This window comes from Coffea eugenioides, chromosome 2 (assembly GCF_003713205.1).
Source record: "Coffea eugenioides isolate CCC68of chromosome 2, Ceug_1.0, whole genome shotgun sequence".
Classification (NCBI taxonomy): Eukaryota; Viridiplantae; Streptophyta; class Magnoliopsida; order Gentianales; family Rubiaceae; genus Coffea; species Coffea eugenioides.
The window spans coordinates 27,140,113-27,159,886 of record NC_040036.1 but is presented as its reverse complement, the minus strand read 5'-3'; the positions used below and the strand labels follow the sequence as shown (position 1 = coordinate 27,159,886).

General features: G+C 39.2%; 2 protein-coding genes and 1 non-coding gene across 3 annotated transcripts; all 3 read left to right on the top strand.

Moving 5' to 3' along the window:
- The first annotated feature begins 589 nt into the window (after nucleotides 1–589).
- LOC113760805 (heterogeneous nuclear ribonucleoprotein R) lies at nucleotides 590–7,136 on the top strand. The gene is made up of 12 exons (XM_027303536.1): nucleotides 590–1,074; nucleotides 2,322–2,860; nucleotides 2,944–3,033; nucleotides 3,148–3,387; nucleotides 3,760–3,981; nucleotides 4,051–4,354; nucleotides 4,439–4,752; nucleotides 4,862–4,977; nucleotides 5,120–5,223; nucleotides 5,396–5,472; nucleotides 5,595–5,688; nucleotides 5,902–7,136. The coding sequence occupies exons 1-11, from the start codon at nucleotides 816–818 to the stop codon at nucleotides 5,685–5,687; spliced, it is 2,358 nt and encodes a 785-aa protein (XP_027159337.1). The 5' UTR covers nucleotides 590–815; the 3' UTR covers nucleotide 5,688; nucleotides 5,902–7,136.
- Nucleotides 7,137–10,345: 3,209 nt separating this feature from the next.
- TRNAW-CCA lies at nucleotides 10,346–10,417 on the top strand. Its single transcript has one exon. It is a non-coding gene; the product is annotated as a tRNA-Trp (tRNA).
- Nucleotides 10,418–12,117: 1,700 nt separating this feature from the next.
- LOC113763674 (trihelix transcription factor ASIL2) lies at nucleotides 12,118–13,981 on the top strand. The gene has a single exon (XM_027307568.1). The coding sequence runs from the start codon at nucleotides 12,612–12,614 to the stop codon at nucleotides 13,629–13,631; it is 1,020 nt and encodes a 339-aa protein (XP_027163369.1). The 5' UTR covers nucleotides 12,118–12,611; the 3' UTR covers nucleotides 13,632–13,981.
- The last annotated feature ends 5,793 nt before the right edge of the window (nucleotides 13,982–19,774 follow it).

The window sequence follows — 19,774 nt, the reverse complement described above, 5'->3', positions numbered from 1 at the left end:
ATCAACCTTTTATATTCCCAGCAATCTCTTTGTTTGATGTGCATTATATTACGATGTGATATAGTAATTATTTCAAATAATCTCCTATCTAAACACACTCAACGCTGTTAGATTTGCATTCCATGAATGTAACAAAGTTGCTGTGTTTTTCTACAAATACATTTACAGCATGTTGGCACTCTATTTTGGATAGTAATTTCCCATACAACATTTTCGTAGAGGATGATAAGAGTGGGAAACAGTTCATATGGGAAGCTATACGCCTGTACCTTCTCTTTCAATACAGGAACCTTCTCTTTGAACACAAGCTTGCCTTTCTTCCCCCAAAAAAAAAAATAAAAAATCTTCAAAATAGGAAAACAAAAGAAAAGGGAATATTGACTAGATGGCATCTTAACCTTAATGGTAGATGATTCCTACGGCAACCAGACTTCGGACAGCCTACGTTAATAGCAGTTGTTCGAGTGCACCAATTACAAAGCCCCACGTTATTGGATAATGCAACGCGTCACCTAATCAAACGCTCGCACAAACTATTAAACTGAGAATAAATACACCCAATCTCTTCCGACCAATTTATAACCAAAGTCCACTAGGGTTTCCAAACAACCTGAAATGCTATCCATTTCTTAGGGCTTTCAAGTTTCGATCTTTTTTCCTCGTAATCTCCCTCTATATACCCAACTAAATAAATCAGCAGATTCAAATTTCGTTTAATTTCATCAAAGATTGAATCTGTTTTTCAATTTTTTTTTTCTGTTTAATTTAAGCTGGGAATTCTATTTTTTTGTTGATTTTTTTATCATACACAAATTATGCCTCCAAGAGCGGCGAAGAAATTGCCCCCGGGGCCGGGGTCAAAGAGGGGTGGAAGAGGCGGGAGAGGGGCCGGGAGGGCCCAAGCCAAAGCGCAAGAGCCCGTTGATGAACCTATCAAAGTAGAGGAGGTACGTGCCGTGGAATATAAAAGGTCACCGCCGCCACCTTTCACGGTGGCGGAGTCGAAGAAAGAGGCGAAGTTGGAGAAGGAGCCTGAGGTTAAATCAGTGGACAACGGAGTTGCTTCTCGGAGAAGTGAGTAATTTAACTCTCAATTTCTGCTATTTTTTCCTATGATTTGAACTCTCAGTAACTTTACCTGAATTATTCTGATAACTCGTATGATAAAATTTTGAAAAGCCCGAATATCTACAAAATTGCTTTTGCGGCTAATTATATAAGTCCGAGCTTTCTGTACTGAAGCTCATTGAATATCATTAGGTTTTTTCTTCCTGAAGCTAATTTTATATTTTCTGTTTATGTTTTGTTTTATTTTTGGGGTAGGCAAGAACGTGAATAGGTTGTATTTTGGGTATCTTCTCCAAGAGAATGTTGCTTTTTGTCAGTTGCGGAATGGAAAAATTGTTAGTTTCAATTCTGACTGTTAAAATTCAGTTATGTTGGATAATAAGTTATTGAGGCAATTAAAAGCATGAATTCTGACTATTTTTTATGGGTCTGCTGATTTGGGTCTCTTTTGACAAGTGGAAGTGTATCTTTTAATAGCTTTTAGGTATTTTTAGAGACGTTTCAATGCTTTTTTGTTTTTATTGGTTCGGATACAAATGAGGGAGGCGGTATGCGCAAGTGAAGTATTGGGTGAGAGTTGCGCTGCTCTAATTTATATCAGGACGAGGAAAAGTTCTCTGTTTTAACTTTTGATGGCTGGATGACGTCATGAAATATTTCTAGATGGTGCATATACATGTTTCTACCAATAGCAACTGATTCTAGCTTCATTGCATTATCATTATTGCTTTGTGAAATAATTCAATTCCAATTTTCATGTCAATTCTATTTGTGGTAACTTCTTTTCACTGTACTTCTATCTTCTATATGTTTGGTTTAAAGCTCCTGATGACTTACCCTAAGGATATGTTCTATTGGCGGAAAGAAGACCAGAATCCTCCATTTTTTTCTATTTCCCGATAAGGAACCAGTTGTAGCCAAAATGGAAACTACAAAAGGTTCTACTTGTGTCTACTGACAAGAAGGAAAAGAGTGTAAATTCTAGTTTTGGACATCTGTGCGCCTAGCTACTTGCTATCTTGTAAATATTACTGCTCTCCGGGATGTTCAATAAACCAGATTTTGTTGTATACCAGTGAAAAGTCTATTATAGGGGAGATACACTTTTCATCAAGCATGATATTGTTTCTTTCTGGATTTGATATGATGTGATCAACAAATCTCATTTTTAAGTTGGTTATGAATGGGAGGTAGAATTTATTGTGGTTTCATTCTGCTGACTGGCCTGGATAACTTCATCTCCTTTCTAACAGAAGATGACGATGTGAAAGAGTCTGGTGATGAGTTTGAAAGGGGTGAGAGGTTAGATTTGGAGGATAATGATCCTGAGTATGAGCCAGAAGAGTATGGCAGTGTTGACTATGATGAGAAGGAAATTGAGCAGGAGGATGCTCGAGAAGAATTGGATGAAATAGAAGAAGACCCTGTTGAGGAAGAGGCTGACATAGTTGAGGAGGAAATTGAAGATGTTCAAGAGGAGCTTGAGGGTGAGGAAGATGATGAGCATGATGTTGAGGAGCGTGCTGAGATGGTTGACAATGAAGAAGAAGAGGACCACCATGAGCTTGTCAAAGAAAGGCGCAAGAGAAAGGAGTTTGAGATTTTTGTTGGGGGTTTAGACAAGGATGCTACTGAGGATGATCTTAGGAAAGTCTTCAGTGAAGTTGGTGAGGTTACTGAAGTTAGGCTGATGATGAATCCTCAGACTAAGAAGAACAAGGGATTTGCCTTCCTCCGTTTTGCAACTGTAGGACAAGCTAAACGAGCTTGTTCAGAGCTCAAAAATCCAGTGGTATTTTTCTGATTCTTAGTTCTGAAGAAAACTCAATTTAGTTCATATGTTGAATTACATTTTTTGGCAACCCCAAATTCCAGGTGCATGGAAAGCAATGTGGTGTTACTCCAAGTCAAGACAGTGATACTCTATTCCTGGGTAATATTTGCAAAACGTGGACAAAGGAGGCTGTAAGTAGTTCAGGACAAATAAATGTTCCACAATGAAGTGTCAATCTTCGTGCTTTTAATTATTAAGATAAGATTTGTTCATATGTTGTCTTACTGATTTTAATGTGCTTCCAGTTGAAAGAGAAGTTAAAGCAGTATGGCATTGAAAACATTGAGGATCTTACATTGGTTGAGGACAGTAACAATGATGGACTGAATCGAGGCTTTGCTTTTCTTGAGTTTTCTTCTCGTTCTGATGCCATGGATGCTTTTAAACGTTTACAGAAGAGAGATGTTGTGTTTGGAGTTGATAGGCCTGCTAAGGTTTCTTTTGCAGATTCCTTCATTGACCCTGGTGATGAGATCATGGCTCAGGTAACAGACTCAGACCAACATTTCTACACCAACTGGAAGGATCTTGTACTAGGGTGGTTTCCTTTGATCCTTGTTTCTTTTTCTGTTCTTCTGGTGATCATTATGCGTGACAATGACATTTGGAGAGCTTTAGATATTGGATTTGACGGGATAATTTATTTTGTGGTGTTGAATTTTTTTTTTCTGCGTTGACATTTTTTTGCCCAAATATTTGCTAGGAAGGGTAGTGATGCATTTTGATTTGGTGGAGTTTAATCTGCAGATTTGGGTTTTATCTGCTTAGTTTGGGAGTAGTTTAGCTTCCCTTGAGGCTTCAAATACTAAAGTCAAAGCTGGATGGTTCGTGATTATTTTTTATGTTTCTGCATTCAGGTGAAAACGGTTTTTGTGGATGGGATTCCCTCTTCTTGGGATGAGGATCAAGTACGTAAACTTCTGAAGACCTATGGTGATATTGAAAAGGTTGAGCTTGCACGCAACATGCCATCGGCCAAAAGAAAGGATTTTGGATTTGTCACGTTTACCACCCATGATGCTGCAGTTACATGTGCCAAAAGCATCAATAACGAAGAGCTGGGTGAAGGAGATAGCAAGGTGGGTTCTTCATTTCTTTGGGTTCTTTTTGTTGTTTTCAAGCTGCTTTACCAAATTATGCTCTTTCAGGCAAAAGTTAGGGCCAGATTGTCTAGGCCACTTCAGAGGGGCAAAGGAAAACATATTGCTCGTGGGGACTATCGACCTGGCCGTGGGCCTGTTCGGGCTGTAAGGGGTCCATGGAGCCGTCCAGTTCCACATGCTATCCCTGTTCGTGGAACAAGAGGTGTTCCACCACGTATGCCACCTGTTGTGGATCGTGGATTTAGAAGGCCTGCTGGTTTCAGAGATAGACGCCCAGTTATGGACATTCCACCACCTAGGGCCAGAGCTGTGGCTCCCCCTCCAAGGTCCTATGAGAGGAGACCACCTGGTATGCAGATATGCACGCTTCTATATTATATTCAAAGTTGCTGTGTTGGTATATTATCATTATTGACATTTGCACCTGCCCCAGTTGAACCATATCCTAAGAGTAGCTTGAAAAGGGATTATGGTCGCCGTGAAGAGCTTCCACCAAGGAGTAGAGCAGCTGCAGAGTATAGTTCTAGAGTTCCTGCTGACAGGCGTGCATCATATAGGGAAGACTATTCATCTCGTGGATCTGGCTACCCTGATCTGTCTAGAGTTCCTTCTCGTCCAGTGCCAAGAAGGGATTATGTTGATGATGGTTATGGGCAAAGATATGATAGGCCACCTCCAGCCTACCGTGAAAGCCGTGGCCGGGAATACGATTCAATGCCTGGGTCAAAGCGTCCATACAGTGCCTTGGTAGTTAATTCTTTTGGGCTGTTTGATATTTGATCTGGTGTTTGTTTTTTCCCTGTTCATGACTTTGGTAAGGCTGCAAGATCTAAGTTGACTTTGTTATACATGCAAGGATGACGTACCTCCACGCTATGTGGAGGCAGGGGTACGCCAATCTCGTGCTCGTTTGGATTATGATCTTAGTGGCAGTGGCAGTGCTTCTCAATATGGGGATGCTTATGGTGATAGGTAATATTTTCTTAAACATCAAGTAATTTGCTTTCCTTTATCCAACTGGAGTAATTTGCCTTTTTTTTTTTCCATGGAGTAACTTGCCAGTGAGATTTGGGAAGTTATTGATTTAATTTCAACATCTATTAATTGATTTCAGACTTGGGAGGTCCAGTGTAGGATATGGTGGTAGCCGAAGTTCCATGTCCAGTCAAGATTCCCATGGGCTTTATGGTGGCCGCCAGGCCATGGGATATGGTGGAGGTTTGACCTAGTTTTGCTATACATTGATATATTGCAAAATTGGCCTTCAGTTTTTAGTCTGCATTCATATGACACACATGATTGATTCTGAATCCATTTGCTCTATGAATTCATAACTGTACAAGATGAAACTTTTTTATGATGTCTTGGCATTTGGTGTCATGGTTTGCAGGCTCCTATAGTGGTAGTGATGTTAGTGGGATGTACTCATCAGGCTTTAGTGGTGATTACATGCCTCGTGGTAGTGACGTAAGTTTTTTGGCTTCTCTTTTACGGTGACTTCCTTTTTCTATGATGCTTATTTGGAGCGGTCAGGCATGCTTACCCTCTTTGTCATCTTTTTTTTTTGGCCCCATTTCTGTGAACTGCAGGTTGGTGGAAGCTCATATTCTTCACTCTATTCTGGTCGTGGCATGGGTGGTAGTAGTTATATGGGAAGTGGTGGTTCTGGATCTTACTATTGAGGTATGTGATTTTGTTGCTTCACGAGTCATGGCTTTATATTTATAAGATATTTATAAGTGTCAACTAAGCTAGATAGGATTAAGCTGTCTGCCCCTGGATTCCCATTCATTTTAGTTGTGGTAAAGGGAAGTGATGAGTTTTAAGTTATGTTTATGGTGCATAAGAGCTATCTGTGAAGGAGCATCTTGGTTACTCGTCAACTTGTATGTACAGATCTGATTTGACAAAGAGGCTAGGATTTTGTGGAACTCTGAAACTCATTTTGATCCCATCAGTTTGAGATGTGAAGCCTTTTCGTGGCTGGAGGAGAAGAGAATTGTACAAGTTAATCTGAATGGGACTGTATTGCTCCAACTATACTTAGGCAGTTTGGATATTCCATCGTCTCGTTCATTTCTGCTGTATGGAAATTTGCAAGAGATTGAGAAGAAGAGACAAAAATTAGTGTTTTCAAAGTATATTTCATAAAGGAAATCCCCCTGTAAGATATGACCAAATTTACAGAGCGAGTAGGCCCTCTCTAGTATTTGTTTCCATTGACAGCTGGTTTAGTTCGAAAGGTGGGGTTGCTTTACATGTGGTTACAGACGGTACTTATTTTCCAATGCAGTATTTGCAGATTAAAGTATCTCAAAGCACCATCCAGATTGAAATTGATAAATTGTTTCTCAGGTTCAGCCCTCAAAGCAATATGATAATCATTGCAGAGATTTGAGTACTTAAAATTTTCAGTATCGTTGTGTGCTAATTAAGCAACACGGATGGATCTTTTAGTAACTTGTGTATTTTTTGTACTTGTCTTCTTGAGCATGGGAGTTTAAGATGGCATGCGAGTATGAACTTCAGCCTGAAATTAGCACATGCTAGGAAACAGTGTCCAGTTTATTAATAAAATATTAGGCTTTGTGTGCCCATCTTAGGTTTCTGCAAGATGGACATTTTCTTTAAGGACGAATTCAGGTGAACTTGATACAGAGGGTTCTTCTCAAAGGATTTTGTTATTTCAAAAGTTGATTGATTTTAGCTTTCTTAGACATATTTTTTAGTGAAGGCAACCTTTTGGAAGAGTGCAAGCTGGGAACTTGGTCTATTACTTGTCTTGGGTGCCTCTTGCTTGCTAGCATGGTTTTATCTCCACGGGACTACGATCATTGCTAGAGTTACAAGTCCAATTTTAAGCTGTCATTTACTGTTCTGTTTTCCTTTGATAGCGGTTTTACTGATGGTTGCTGAGAGGGGGTTGGGTTGGAATTTATTTGATTTTTTTTTGATGAATCACAAGGATGGTTATAGTTCCCCTTGCAAAAGTACACGAGGCCATGGAACATTAGTATTCAACTTCACATACAGCAAAGCGATGGGGTTATTGTAAGTTATGTAGAGCAATGTAAATTGTTTGAAAGTTAATGGGTGATAGTAATGCAGTTATCGAGGAATTTTTTGCATTCCCTTTTGGCGTCAGTAATCAAGTTGAGCGCCCTGTTGTGGTCATCCCCTTAAAGCTTTGCTCGTCTGGCAGATCATTTTCTCCCCTTTAGAAATACTAACTTAGCAATGTGTGTAGAAAATGCAAAATGCTCCTCAATGTCTTTCAATATTTCAGTTTTTCACGTCAGATGTTAAATGGTTCGTACTCAAGACACTCAACGAGGATTGTCGATAATAACCAGCGAGTGCACTTGGCTTGCGAATTAATATTGAAGCCTGAAGAATTCAGGCAACCCTTATTTTGATATGGTCAAGCAATATTTTACCTTAAAATTACGCAATATCTCTTTTCTACTTTAGGGATGTTAGATGTAGTTTTGGTACTCTTTATCTTTATGATATGTAACCCGATAATATATTTCGGCTATTATAGAATCTCATTTTCACTTCTCTGCGTGTTGCCTTTTCATTTATTCTCTACTGTCCTTACCAGGGCTTTCCTTTTAACAGAACTGAGGTTTAATATATCGATACTCTTAGGTGATTGGGTCTGCATGGTTTAGGTCTCTTTATCTGGTTAAAATTTTCTGCCACGTTCTTAAAGAGATTAGAATTTCTAATGAGGGCAATTTTTATGCTCTTTTGTGGTGATATGAAGCATTTTATTATTACACCACCACAGCAAATGTTCGTCCTTTTGTGAATTTTGATTTTCCATTTTTTGTTCGATCATCTAATCTATATATTTGGTATTGTTATCAGTCGAATTGACTATTCTTACTAGTTATCAGTCATGAAGAGCTAAAACATGTATATTCAGTAAAAAGTGATGGATGGCTTATGATTGGCTTCCTTGGTCTCTCTATACTCGCCATCTGCCATTGCTTAACTAGATGCTACTCTTTCTTGATGACAATCCAACGGCCTTTTGTTTTCGTCCTAGTTTGTGGCTGTATCAACCAACTGAATTGTATTTGCATTTTAACCAGCGGGAAGTAGAATTTCAATGTTTATTGGGCTATGGGTAAATAAAATGACTTGAAACGAACGACCGTAAATTTCTCTTAGAATCCTAGTCCACAGCTTTATCTGAGCATTCAACGAGCAACTCGTAAGAAACCGGGTGGGTGCACGAACGACGACGTTGACAAGAGCTTTCACAAATAAATTTTTCAATTTTGTGCGTTTGGGCTAACGTTCGGCCAGCAGTTTTTTTTTCCTTTCCTTTTTTCTCCAATACGAGTAATAGTTTTCCAATGATTGCCCTGGGGGTGCACATGGGCAGATTGGCCGGCGACATTTCTGCCAATCGCGTGAAGCTGACTTTTCCAATTTGTGGACTTTTGACAATTGACGACGCATTAGTGTTCCATCCGTTGCAGTGGGACACTAGCCAAATGAAAGTGGTCAAAGTCTGGCAATCTTCTTGTAATTGATTCAATCAATTGTAACTGAAGGTTGTAATACAGCAATCAAGAAACAGAAGAAATAAACTGAAAAGCACTTGATGTCATGTGTTAAAGCGAAAAAACGGCAGCCCAAATAGTAGAAAAATTTTCCATTTAATTTGGATCCATCAATTTTTCAAAAATTAATTTTTTGAATATTATAAAATTTGTAAAAAGTAATCTAAAAGGTATTCTAAAAAGTAGTTTAAATTTTTTTAATGTTTAAAAAACTCTACTATTTTTAAATTTTCCAAAATATATAATAAAAATATTTCAAAATATACTCTAAAAATTCTACTACAGTAAAATTTTTCAAAAACACCTCCTAAAAACAGCTAATTTAGATGAACTGAGAGTTGAAAACTGTAGGGAGGGGTTTTTATTGCTTGTAGAAATTATGCAGTCTCTCAGTGCTTTGAATGATTAAACAATCACTGGTGCAAAATTATGTCGTGATGGGATGCAAACTCTCTTAAATTCTTGGCTCCTTCGGATGCGTGATGCACCTCTGGTGGTCGTGACTTCTGTGACCACCAACAGCTGATAAAACGTACATCATTTTCTTTTCCTGTTCTAAAGTTGAAAAATCATTGGAGGAGGCCGGAAATGAAAATAAAGAATCAAAGATGACAAAGGACTCTTTCCCTCCTTCAGAACAAATTATACAACAACAAATTCTCGCTGTGGTCCTTGTTGTGTAGTGTTGTGGTTTCGTTGGCTCGCCCATTGTCTTGCTGCGTGCAGACAATCTTTTGCCCCGATCATCGGCAAATGGCTAGGGACATGTCTTGCAAAGTCCTGACATTGTGAGTTGGCATTTTGGTTGTCTTTGTTGCAAGCGCGACATCGAATTCTGTGAGCCCTTAAGCTAAGCCGTCACACGACTCCAAGTATAGAGCCGCCCTTAAACCTTTTTTTTTTTTTTTGGGCTGTGGGGGTTGTGGAGGGGGGGGGGGGGGGGATGAAAAATTTAAGATTACGTGGTGATAAAGGATATAAACACAATTTGTTCAATCAATCCTCACACATTGACAAAGAATTATATGGTTCACGGAATATGCAACGTACCTTTTGAATCGAGGAAAAATGGAAAATAGTCCTTTTTAAAAAAAAAGAGCTAGTATTTAAATAATATGAATCCTTTTAGCATAAAAGAACATTTATTTACTTGGTGCAACCGTTCACACTGAGAGTCAACCCCTCAATTAGGGCTGTAATCGAATCGAGTCGAACTCGAGTATCGCCATACTCGAGCTCAACTCGACATACAAGAAAGGTGCTTGAGCTCGAGCGAGTAGTATTATTGGAGCTCGAGCTCGAAGCTTGCTCGCAATACTCGAGTTCGGCTCACATGGGCTCGAGTCAATCGAGCCTTATCGAGCTCGGTCGAGTTTGAGTTACTAAATTTTCATTTTCTTGATAATTTTTGTGCGAAAAGATATTATTGCCCTTTTAAAATTTTTATACAATTCAACAACTCTTTTGGGTATAAGAGTAATTTTATAATAATAATAATATATTAAATAATTAAAATTAAAAGGCTCGATAAGGCTTAACGAGTCTTCGAGCATCGCTTTTGGATGCTCGAACTCGACTCGTTTAGCTTATCGAGCTGTTCGAATTCGGTCAACCTGAACTCGAGTCAAGCTTTTGACCGAGTTCGCGAGCCGCTCGGTTTGATTAGATCCCTACCTTCAATATCAACGGTGTTGTGAAATAGTCAAGAGAAAGAACAATTATACCTATTATAAGATGAGTATACCAGTCAGCATAACATCAACGGATCCGTGGCGCAATGGTAGCGCGTCTGACTCCAGATCAGAAGGTTGCGTGTTCGATTCACGTCGGGTTCAAAGCCTCGGTTTCCACCGGATCCTACCTTTTTGCCCTTTGAATGAACTCGGGCCTACATATCAATTGGTTTTTGACTCGTGCACAAAAGTTCAACAGCGTCAGCTATGCAACACACACATATATATATATTATTTTTTTGAGATTTAAACTGTAAACTAGACATAATAAGTCAAAAAACCAACAGAAAAAAGGAAAACAGAATTATAAACGGTACGGGGTTATAGTTATACTCGAATAAATCCCAACATGCATCAACAACTCAAAATGGCCATATACAGTGCCCTAACCTTTCAATTTGAAGACGTATATTGGTTGAAAGAATGGGTATATCATCTGTTGCCAATTAAACAGTGGATTAATACATTAACAATCTGGTGTACAAAAAAAAATTTCAAATTTAAAGTGAAATTAAATAACACGCATTCAAATGTAATAATGTATACGCTGTCAATATATACATAATAAATGCTTAAAAGAAAAAAGAATTGATATATTATCATCCAACAAAAGAAGCGGACAATGAGACATTGGTTTAGGGGTCAAAATCTTTTATTCTTTTCACATTTTATGTGAGTTAGTTTGAAATAATATTGAATTATGATTTCTACCATTTTGCAGGTTACTTTATAATATGTGTTTATTATTCTCACTGTTGTGGATCTTTGTAATCCTAAAAAAAATTAAAAACAAAAAGCAAAATCGCAACTTTCAACCTTTTTTTTAAAAAAATCTTGTTTTACTTTTAGAAATTGTCGGGACGTGAATTGGCTTGCCATTTTAATAAACAAAAGACTAACTTTTTTTTTTTATTTCCCATCTTTAAATACAAAGTATATTTGTTATTCTGTAGGTTGGTTTTGTATTGTTATTGAATCATAATTCTTACCACTTTTATGGGTTATTCTGCATTATAAGTTATTTATATTACTCTCACTATCGTGATTTTAATGTGATATAACAATTTCAAAAATAAAGCTTAGAATTAGGGGTCTAAATTAACCAAATTACTCGACTTGGGTTAGTGAGTAGCTTGATCAAAGACTCGATTTGAACTTGGCATTTATCGAATTCGAGTCGATTTCGAACCACTTAATAAGGTAATCGAGTCGATTTCAAGTAAAAAAAGAAAATCAAAACTTGAGTACTCGTTGAGCTTTATCGAGTAGTATATTTATAATATAATTTTAATTATTTATTAAAAAATTATGAAATTTATTTAAAAAGTTTACTTAAAACTCGATTGAGTTCAATTTGGTCGAATTCGGACTCGAGCTTGAATAAGACAAAGTTCGAGCTCAAGTTCTAATTCAAAAATTTTTACTCGAGTAAAATTCGAGCTTAACTCAACTTGATTGCAGCCCTGCTCAGAATATCAAGACGAATTTCATTCTGATTAGAACCTCAATAGCAAACCATGCACATTAACTAAACGTTACACTTTTTTTTTTTTTTTCCCTTTCTTTCTTTCTATTATTTACTAAACGTAACACACGAGTTAGGAATGTAGGAGGACCAAGTCATGACCAGTCACGTGATGTTCATGTGCTTCTCTTTCACAAAAATGGCAGAGCCATGCCCCACCCATCTTGTAACACCTCCCGCGGCCCTCCACATCCCCTCCCAGCCAAGCCCAACCCACACTCTACATTTTACATAATCAATCAAAAGGGCCGCAAAACGCCTTAAAACACTTCCCCCCACTAATGACCGCTGTAGCCATTCACGTTCGCGGTTGGGGCGGTGCGGTGGGCGCTTTAACTAAATTCCATCGCCATTGATTCAAACGACCCTTCCCCCCTCCCCGCCCACAATTCCAAGTTTCAAAAGCCAACGACAACGCCTCAGTCAAACTCATCGAACCTCCTCCTCCAACTCCTATTAACTCAAAAACCAACAAAAATTCTAACCAACCCCACAAAACGTCCCCCAAAATTTATACTCTGGGGTGCGCAGCCTTGCCACCCCTTACGCCCCCCTGGCGCACGTTAGCCTCCCCCACCACCCCTCCCTTAGCGGTGGCCTCATCTCATCTTTCTAGATCTCCAAGTCAGCCGCACAACCCCCCATCCCTCTCCTACCCCCCCTTCCTTTTATACCTAATCTCCTCTTTCACCAATAATTCATTATGTCACAACCACTTTTCTCCTCCTCCTCCCTCGGCCTCTCTCTTCCACCTTTTGCTATATTGCCCCCATGGCTACCTCGTCTCCGTCAGCCCAAGACCGCTCTACTCCCCCGCTTCTCGAGGGCCCACCGGCCGTGACCATCGCCACCGCTGCTGCTTCCCGCCGCCTCCCTCCGCCTTGCTGGTCCCACGACGAGACCGTAGCTCTCATAGATGCTTATAGAGATAAGTGGTATTCCCTCCGCCGTGGGAATCTCAGGGCCAACCACTGGCAGGAGGTCGCCGACGACGTCGCTTCTAGGTGCCCCATCGGCAACCCCAAAACCGCCGTTCAGTGCCGGCACAAGATGGAGAAGCTGAGGAAACGTTACCGTGCCGAGATCCAACGCGCCGCCCCCTACGGCGGATCTAAGAGCCACAGGTATTGCTCCGCCTGGGTCCACTTTAAACGCATGGACGCCATGGAAAAAGGTCCCAATTCCTCCGCCGCGGCGGAAGCCGATGAGGATGAAGAAGATGAGGAAGATTCACATGTTAAGCCCATTGGAGATATATATAACACCAATAGCTTGAATCATACGGGCAGTTATATCAATAATAATAGTAGTAATCGGAGTAGTTTTCATGGGGGTATGGTGAACGGGGGCACTGGGTTTCGAATTAGGATCCCGGGAAGGGGGAACGTGGGGCCTGCCGCGGCTGCCAAGGTATATAGTAGATTTGATGAGATGGGTGGGCAAAACCCTAACCCTAACGCTGGTGTAAATTATGGGTCTACTAAAGCTTTGAGAGATGGGTTTGGCGGGAGAGGTAATATCGGGAAAAGGGTTGTCGGAGGTGATGTGAAAACGGGAGACCCGTTAGCAGAAATGGTGTCGGCCATACGGGTTCTGGGAGATGGGTTCGTGAGGATGGAGAGGATGAAGATGGACATGACAAGGGAAGTGGAGGAAATGAGGATGGAGATGGAGATGAAGAGGACTGAAATGATTCTTGAGTCGCAACAGAGGATTGTGGAAGCATTTGCTAAGGCGATTTCGGAGAAGAAATTGAAAAAGGTGAAGAGAATGCAGAATCAAGAGGGTTAGATGCTGGGATGAAGATGGATTGGGTTGGTGAATTTTGTTGTTTTGATCAACGTTTTGGCGAAGTTCATGTTTAGTGAAAGTTGAGAACTTTGATTGTTTTGGGCAGCCTTGTGCTGTTGGGATGATGACTATTTGAGCTGGTTTCTATACTAAGTTTAGGAGGTTTTCATGCTTGTTTAGACCAAGGACTTCTAATTTTTCTTGTTACGTTAAGTAGGACTTGGGATAGTGGTAGGTTGATCTTTACGTTGGTGTAGCTTCTTAGTTAAATGGCTACCTTTTAATGTAATGTACTAGTTATATCGTCACTGAATGTATGAGGGCAGACTCAATTGTTTGCTTTTTTCTTCTGTGTTTGCTTACGCTGCCAATTGTATTAAGGCCATTGTCTTTGAGCTTGAAATATTGGCTGTGATGCTGTTAGAAACGAAATGCTGGTGTGCCTTGATTATGTTAGATTATTGATAAGCTGATGCCATTGGTAGAAAAGCACTGGAAAGTTTGTAGAGATATTGCATCAGTATGGAGTGGAAGCTGTTTATGTCATCGCAAGATTTTTTGTCTGAGCTTTGGAAAGATCACGTGGCTTTCAGACGAAGCTGTACATATCTATAGATGTGGTGGTTATTGGTTACCTGAATATTCTTGCCTGTGTGAAGATTGGCAATAGCTGAAGAGTTAACGAGTTTGATGGTGAATTATACATATTTAAATCTAAGATGTTGGAGTTTACATGTTGATTTATTTTGATTGAATTGGTTGTGTTTGGGGTCTAGTTAAGTATCTAATCCTTTAGTTTGCTAGATGCAAGTTGATGCATCTGTTTATGAGGCCGAGTCATCATGCCAATGCATTTAACCTGTTGGATGTTACTTTGATAACAGAGAAGACTATGGTGGAAGGGTTGGAAAAATGTGATTTCATCTTGTTTGAGTGTTGGTTTCTATGGATCTGATACTTGAGTTGCTCCTTACTCTTAATTTTATCGTGTGCCTTTTCTCACTCTCTTTCACCGTGCACACAAACTCACTGGTACTTTTGGCTGTAAAATACTGGCATCATAATGTTGTCGTAAGGGAGTTTGGGCAATCTGATATGCAGATAGTTTTATTTTGTTAGGACCGTTGAATATGCACATAGATAAATGTTATTTCTTGATAGTTAGTAAATGTTATGATGGTTTTGCAAAGTTTGATGAACCCAATAATATTTCTGGTTGGTGGCAAAGGGGATTTGCGTGCTGCAAGCCAACACTGTTTAATTTTATTGTTAATGCTGGACATGATAACATCCTTTAGAGCTGCGAGTCATATTGCTTTTTGAATCTGTTCCAAGTTGAACAGTGGGCTTTTTTCATGATGAACATGAACCTGGAGAACTTTGTGGTGCTGCCTACCTTGTTATTTTCTGATGCTCAACTAGTGTTTCATCAGGTATTGCTCTTGCAATTTCATTTCCTTCTTTGCATGTGGCCAGCCCACCTGGGAAGAAGTCACTGGCTATTGCCTATTGGGGGTATGGATGTTGTTTCAAATTTTAATCATCTTAACATCCTAGATCTGCATTCCCAAGTCTGAGTCTTACAGGATTTAAGGGACAATTCCTCACATCATTTGGGAGGTTACTTCGTTGAAGCATTGGTACTTTGGCATCTTGTACAGTTTCTTGTTGATGGACAAATCGTATTGTTTAATGTGCAAAAGAAAGCTTGAACAAAAATTTTTTTTTGGAGGGGTGGGGGTGGTGTTGCTTGGAAAGTGGAAACAACTCTTGAAGTTTCCACTCATGCTTTAAGGTAATTGAATACTACTATCTTGTGCACTTCGAATGCATTGGACAGGTTTGTAAGTTGGTGTTTACCTGGGTCCTCTATGTGGTTGAGCACTTGAGCCTAGAGCCAATGAAATCACTCAAGTCATTAAGCATTAAGAGTGCTGACAATTATGCTACAAATGCTGGGTCGTTTTGCCCTGTGCCCTGTAATTTTTTTTTGTGTTGCTTGTCCATCATCACCGATCAAAATTAACACTCGGTGTTTTAGAAATGGAAATGTTGATTGAGGAATATTGGATGAACTGGTAGAGATTACTGATAAACTGACGAGACTGAAATAGATAGAAAACTGTTATGATGGTGTATAATTTTTGACTGATAAATCGATTGTTAGAGGAGGTTTTTTGCGATTTAATGAAAGTTTGGTAAGTTAAATAGGTAATATATAAGTTTCTTAATGAATGTTAATTGGATAGTTGGCATCAACTTTGACAACTGGCCTTGGGTTATCGGGTTGGTTGAGTGTGATTGGTCACTGAGGAACTGGTAAAAAATTCTGTAACTTGCTCAATGACCATAAAATTTGCCGTGGGTGAAGTGCTGCTCTCTGCCCCTTCTAAATCCACTGGGCAAGAGCAAGGCTAGGAGTGGTCGCGGGTCGGATACCCGTCCCATTCACCATTTGACTGACTCGATTCGCACTTTGCAGGTCAGCCATTTTCTGATTCTTATCCGTTCCGTTGATATCCGATTACTGGGTACCCGCTGAGATAGGGTCGGGTTAGTGGTGGGTACCCGTCCCGTCCCATTTATCATTTAATTTTTTTAAAACAATGATTTATACTAATTTAATTTTATATTTTACACATTCATCTAAGATTTAATAAATTTTTTTTTCTTAAAAAAGGTTTTCCACCAAGAAACAAGTATGTGAAGCGAATATAAGATAAAGGAAAAAAAATTAAAAGAATTCAAAATCAATAAAGTTTGAAATAACTAGCACAATTTTTAATATATATGTTCCACATTAATTAAACTTTTTTCTATAAAATATAAGATCATGATCTCTACAAATGAATCTTGTAAATAAACTATAGTCTTCCATATTTGTAATGCAATTTGTTCAATAAAATTACTTATTTAGTTCTAACTTATAATTTTATAGTGTGTGTATAAAAATAAAAATAAAAATAAAAATATATATGCGGGGCAGATCAGGTATCCGTGGGTTTTTAATTATGTGACCCTAACCCGCCCCACATCTTAGCGGATACCCGACCCTCTTTTGACCCGATCAAATAATAAAAATCGGATATCTTAATTTTCGGATCGGATTAGATCGGATATGTCGGATTTTCGGATTAGCGGATAATTTTGCCCACCCCTAGGCAAGACCACTATATTCTTAGGCTAACTTTTCCTGTACATACTTTTCTTTAGGTTTTTCACTAGGATTATAGAAGCTATTCTTTAGCATCTGGTATAGAGATTGTCATTTTGGCACCTAAAACCACTAGTACTGGAATAGTACTTTCATGGAGCTGCATTAGCTTTCGACAATTTGACTAGAATTATAAAAGCACTCTTTTGGAGTTATGGAAAAAATTTTTTTGGGTAAAATAAAATCCCACTATGATAACGTCAAAAGACACAAAACTCTCCAATTTTTTTTTTATTTATTAAATCCCCACATAACCAATGTATATTTTTAACTAAGGAGAGGAGATGAAGAGAGGAGGAGGGGCAGGAAAGAGGAGAGAGGAAAGGTAGAAATGGGGAGGAGGAGGAGGGAGGGTGAAGTGGGGAGGGGTGGTGGGGGGGGGAGAGAAAAGAAAGGGGTGGTGACTGGTGGCAAGAGAGGAAGGAGAAGGAAGAGGGAGGTGGTGGTATTGGTGTATTACTGGTGATTGCGTGGCAACAGAGGAGGAAGAAAAACGAAAGAGAAAAATAGGAAAGAAAAGGAAAAGAAAAAAACTAAGAAAAGAGGGATGGTGTTGTAAAGGAGGGAAGAGGCAAGAAATGATTTTTTTTTAATAAAAAAGAAAGAAATATAAAAATATAAAATGAATTATAATTTTGTCAATAAAGAAGAATATGACCTGCTACATTACTGGTAGTAGGTTAGAAATCACTTTTTCACTTTAATTAACAATATAAGGTGGTTATACGAGGGATTTTTAAAAAATGGGGAGGTTTCGTATCTTTTGGCGATCCATACCACAACGGAACTCTATGTATTTTACCCTTTGGGTAAAATACACGGAACCCCCTTATGATTTCGCGAAAAGACACATTACCCCCCTATCGTTTAGAAACCTACACATAAACATCCTAAACTTCATAACTAAAGTGAAAATTGACCTATAACCGACTGAGTTACCGGTAACCTGATCGATTCAGAGTTAGAAGAGGCGGAGAAAGGCCGAAAACGAAAGAGATGGAGGGTGGTTCCAATAGTAATCCAAGTTCTGCGGCGTGGTTAGCACCTCAGCTTCCCACTGACCAAAAAATCAGACGCATGAAACTCTATTGGCGTGCTGCTTTAATTTTCTTTCTGCTTGTCGAGCAGTCTCACTTCATTCATGCATGGGCGTTCCACAACAGATGACTAGGAAATCCACAGGTTCGAGAGAATGGTCCAGCAAACTGACGAAGTCCTATTTCTCAGCAGCAACATCCGCTGCAACAAGTTACGAAAGCTTTCCTTCTGCTCACTTTGACCTCTGTCTCTGCTAGTACCTACTTTCCATAGTTATTGGTCGAGTAATCTGCCTTCCTCTCAGTTGTTGAGTGAGTACCAGAATCTTAGCTACGGTTTTTCTGGTTGAGATGGAATCTCTCTTTTAAGATCTTTCCAACTACCTGGTTTGAGTTCACAGCTTCACCCCCCAAACCTTTGGTTAAGTTAGCATCTGCTTAATTTCTCTTTCTCCTCTCTTTCGAGGCTTAGCGGCGCTTGATAAGTTCTTAGTTACATCTGTCACTAGTTGTTTACTTACTTTCGTAGTTCACTAGATGGCAAGGTTTAGTTCCTTTCAGCTATCACAGGTTTACTTACTGACTTATGTCACAAAGCTAAGACGCCTATGAAAAGAATCGACTTATAATGGAGGGTTACACCGAGGGGGAAGAGAGCTACTTCAGAAGAGTTCGTCGATAGGGCAACTCCTTAGAGGACCAAACTCTCATAGCATCTTTCGCCTGTAACCTCAGACTTTCTGCTTCCATCTGCATCTTCCTTCGGTTGCCTGTGTGGCAGAAATCATTCCTCGCAGTCCAGGCATGATGAACTACCTGCTGAAATGTAAATTGCCAGCCTTCACTCTCATGCTTCCCTATCTGAGCTCCTCCAATATTCTAGTCCACCCAGCTTTCTAGTTCTTTTGCTTTCAATTCTGACCATTTACAGGGATCTACTACCTTCGGCTGCTTTTTGGCCCCAGAAGGTTGGAGGAAAGGGAGGTGGGGATATTGGCAGTGGGGGAATGGTTGCCAATGTTCTGTTTGATTTAATGATAGGACGTCACATTGTGTTGACACTTAAATGTTGAATGATCAAGGCAGCATAATCCCACGCCGTTTTCAACTCAGATTCACGATCTTACCGATAACTCAAAAATAAGTAGCGCGAGCGCAAGAATACGTACGCACTTTAGTTAAAAAGTCGGTAAAAAGTCAATGATCAGGTCAGCACCCACCCACTATGCCGTATTCCACCTACAGCCAGTAACTCAGCCGGTTAAAAAGTCAATTTCCACTTTAGTTATAAAGTTTAGGGTATTTATGTGTAGGTTTCTAAACGATAGGGGGGTAAGGTGTCTTTTCGCGAAACCATAAGGGGGTTCCGTGTATTTTACCCTTTACCCTTTCTTTGACATTTTTGGTTGTCAAGACTGAGGATGTAACTTTATCAGCTAGCAGAGGCAAATGTCTTCAACTACAGTCTAGAGGTCTTATTCAATTCAAGTGTGTGAAACGGATTGGATTGCTGAATTATTTTACATTATATTTCCCTTTTATCATAAATATATTTTTTAATCCATCTTTTTATATTTTTAATTATCTTTTTATTTTACATACATCACATCACAAAAAAATGCTATAATAATTATTTCAAATAATACTATATCCAAACACATACATTGCTTTTATCATATTGCTTAAAAGAGGAACATTGACCCAGAGCAGGGGTTGGGATCGGATCACTTCTAAGTTATAGGCTACGAATCTTAGAAGTAATTGTCCACGTTTCATATGAGTATAAATGGATTACCCAATAATATCTATTTAATAAATAGATATTATTGGGTAACGCATCAAATCTAATTAACTCATTTAAAATTGTCTTCCCCCACCCATTTTTTTTTTCA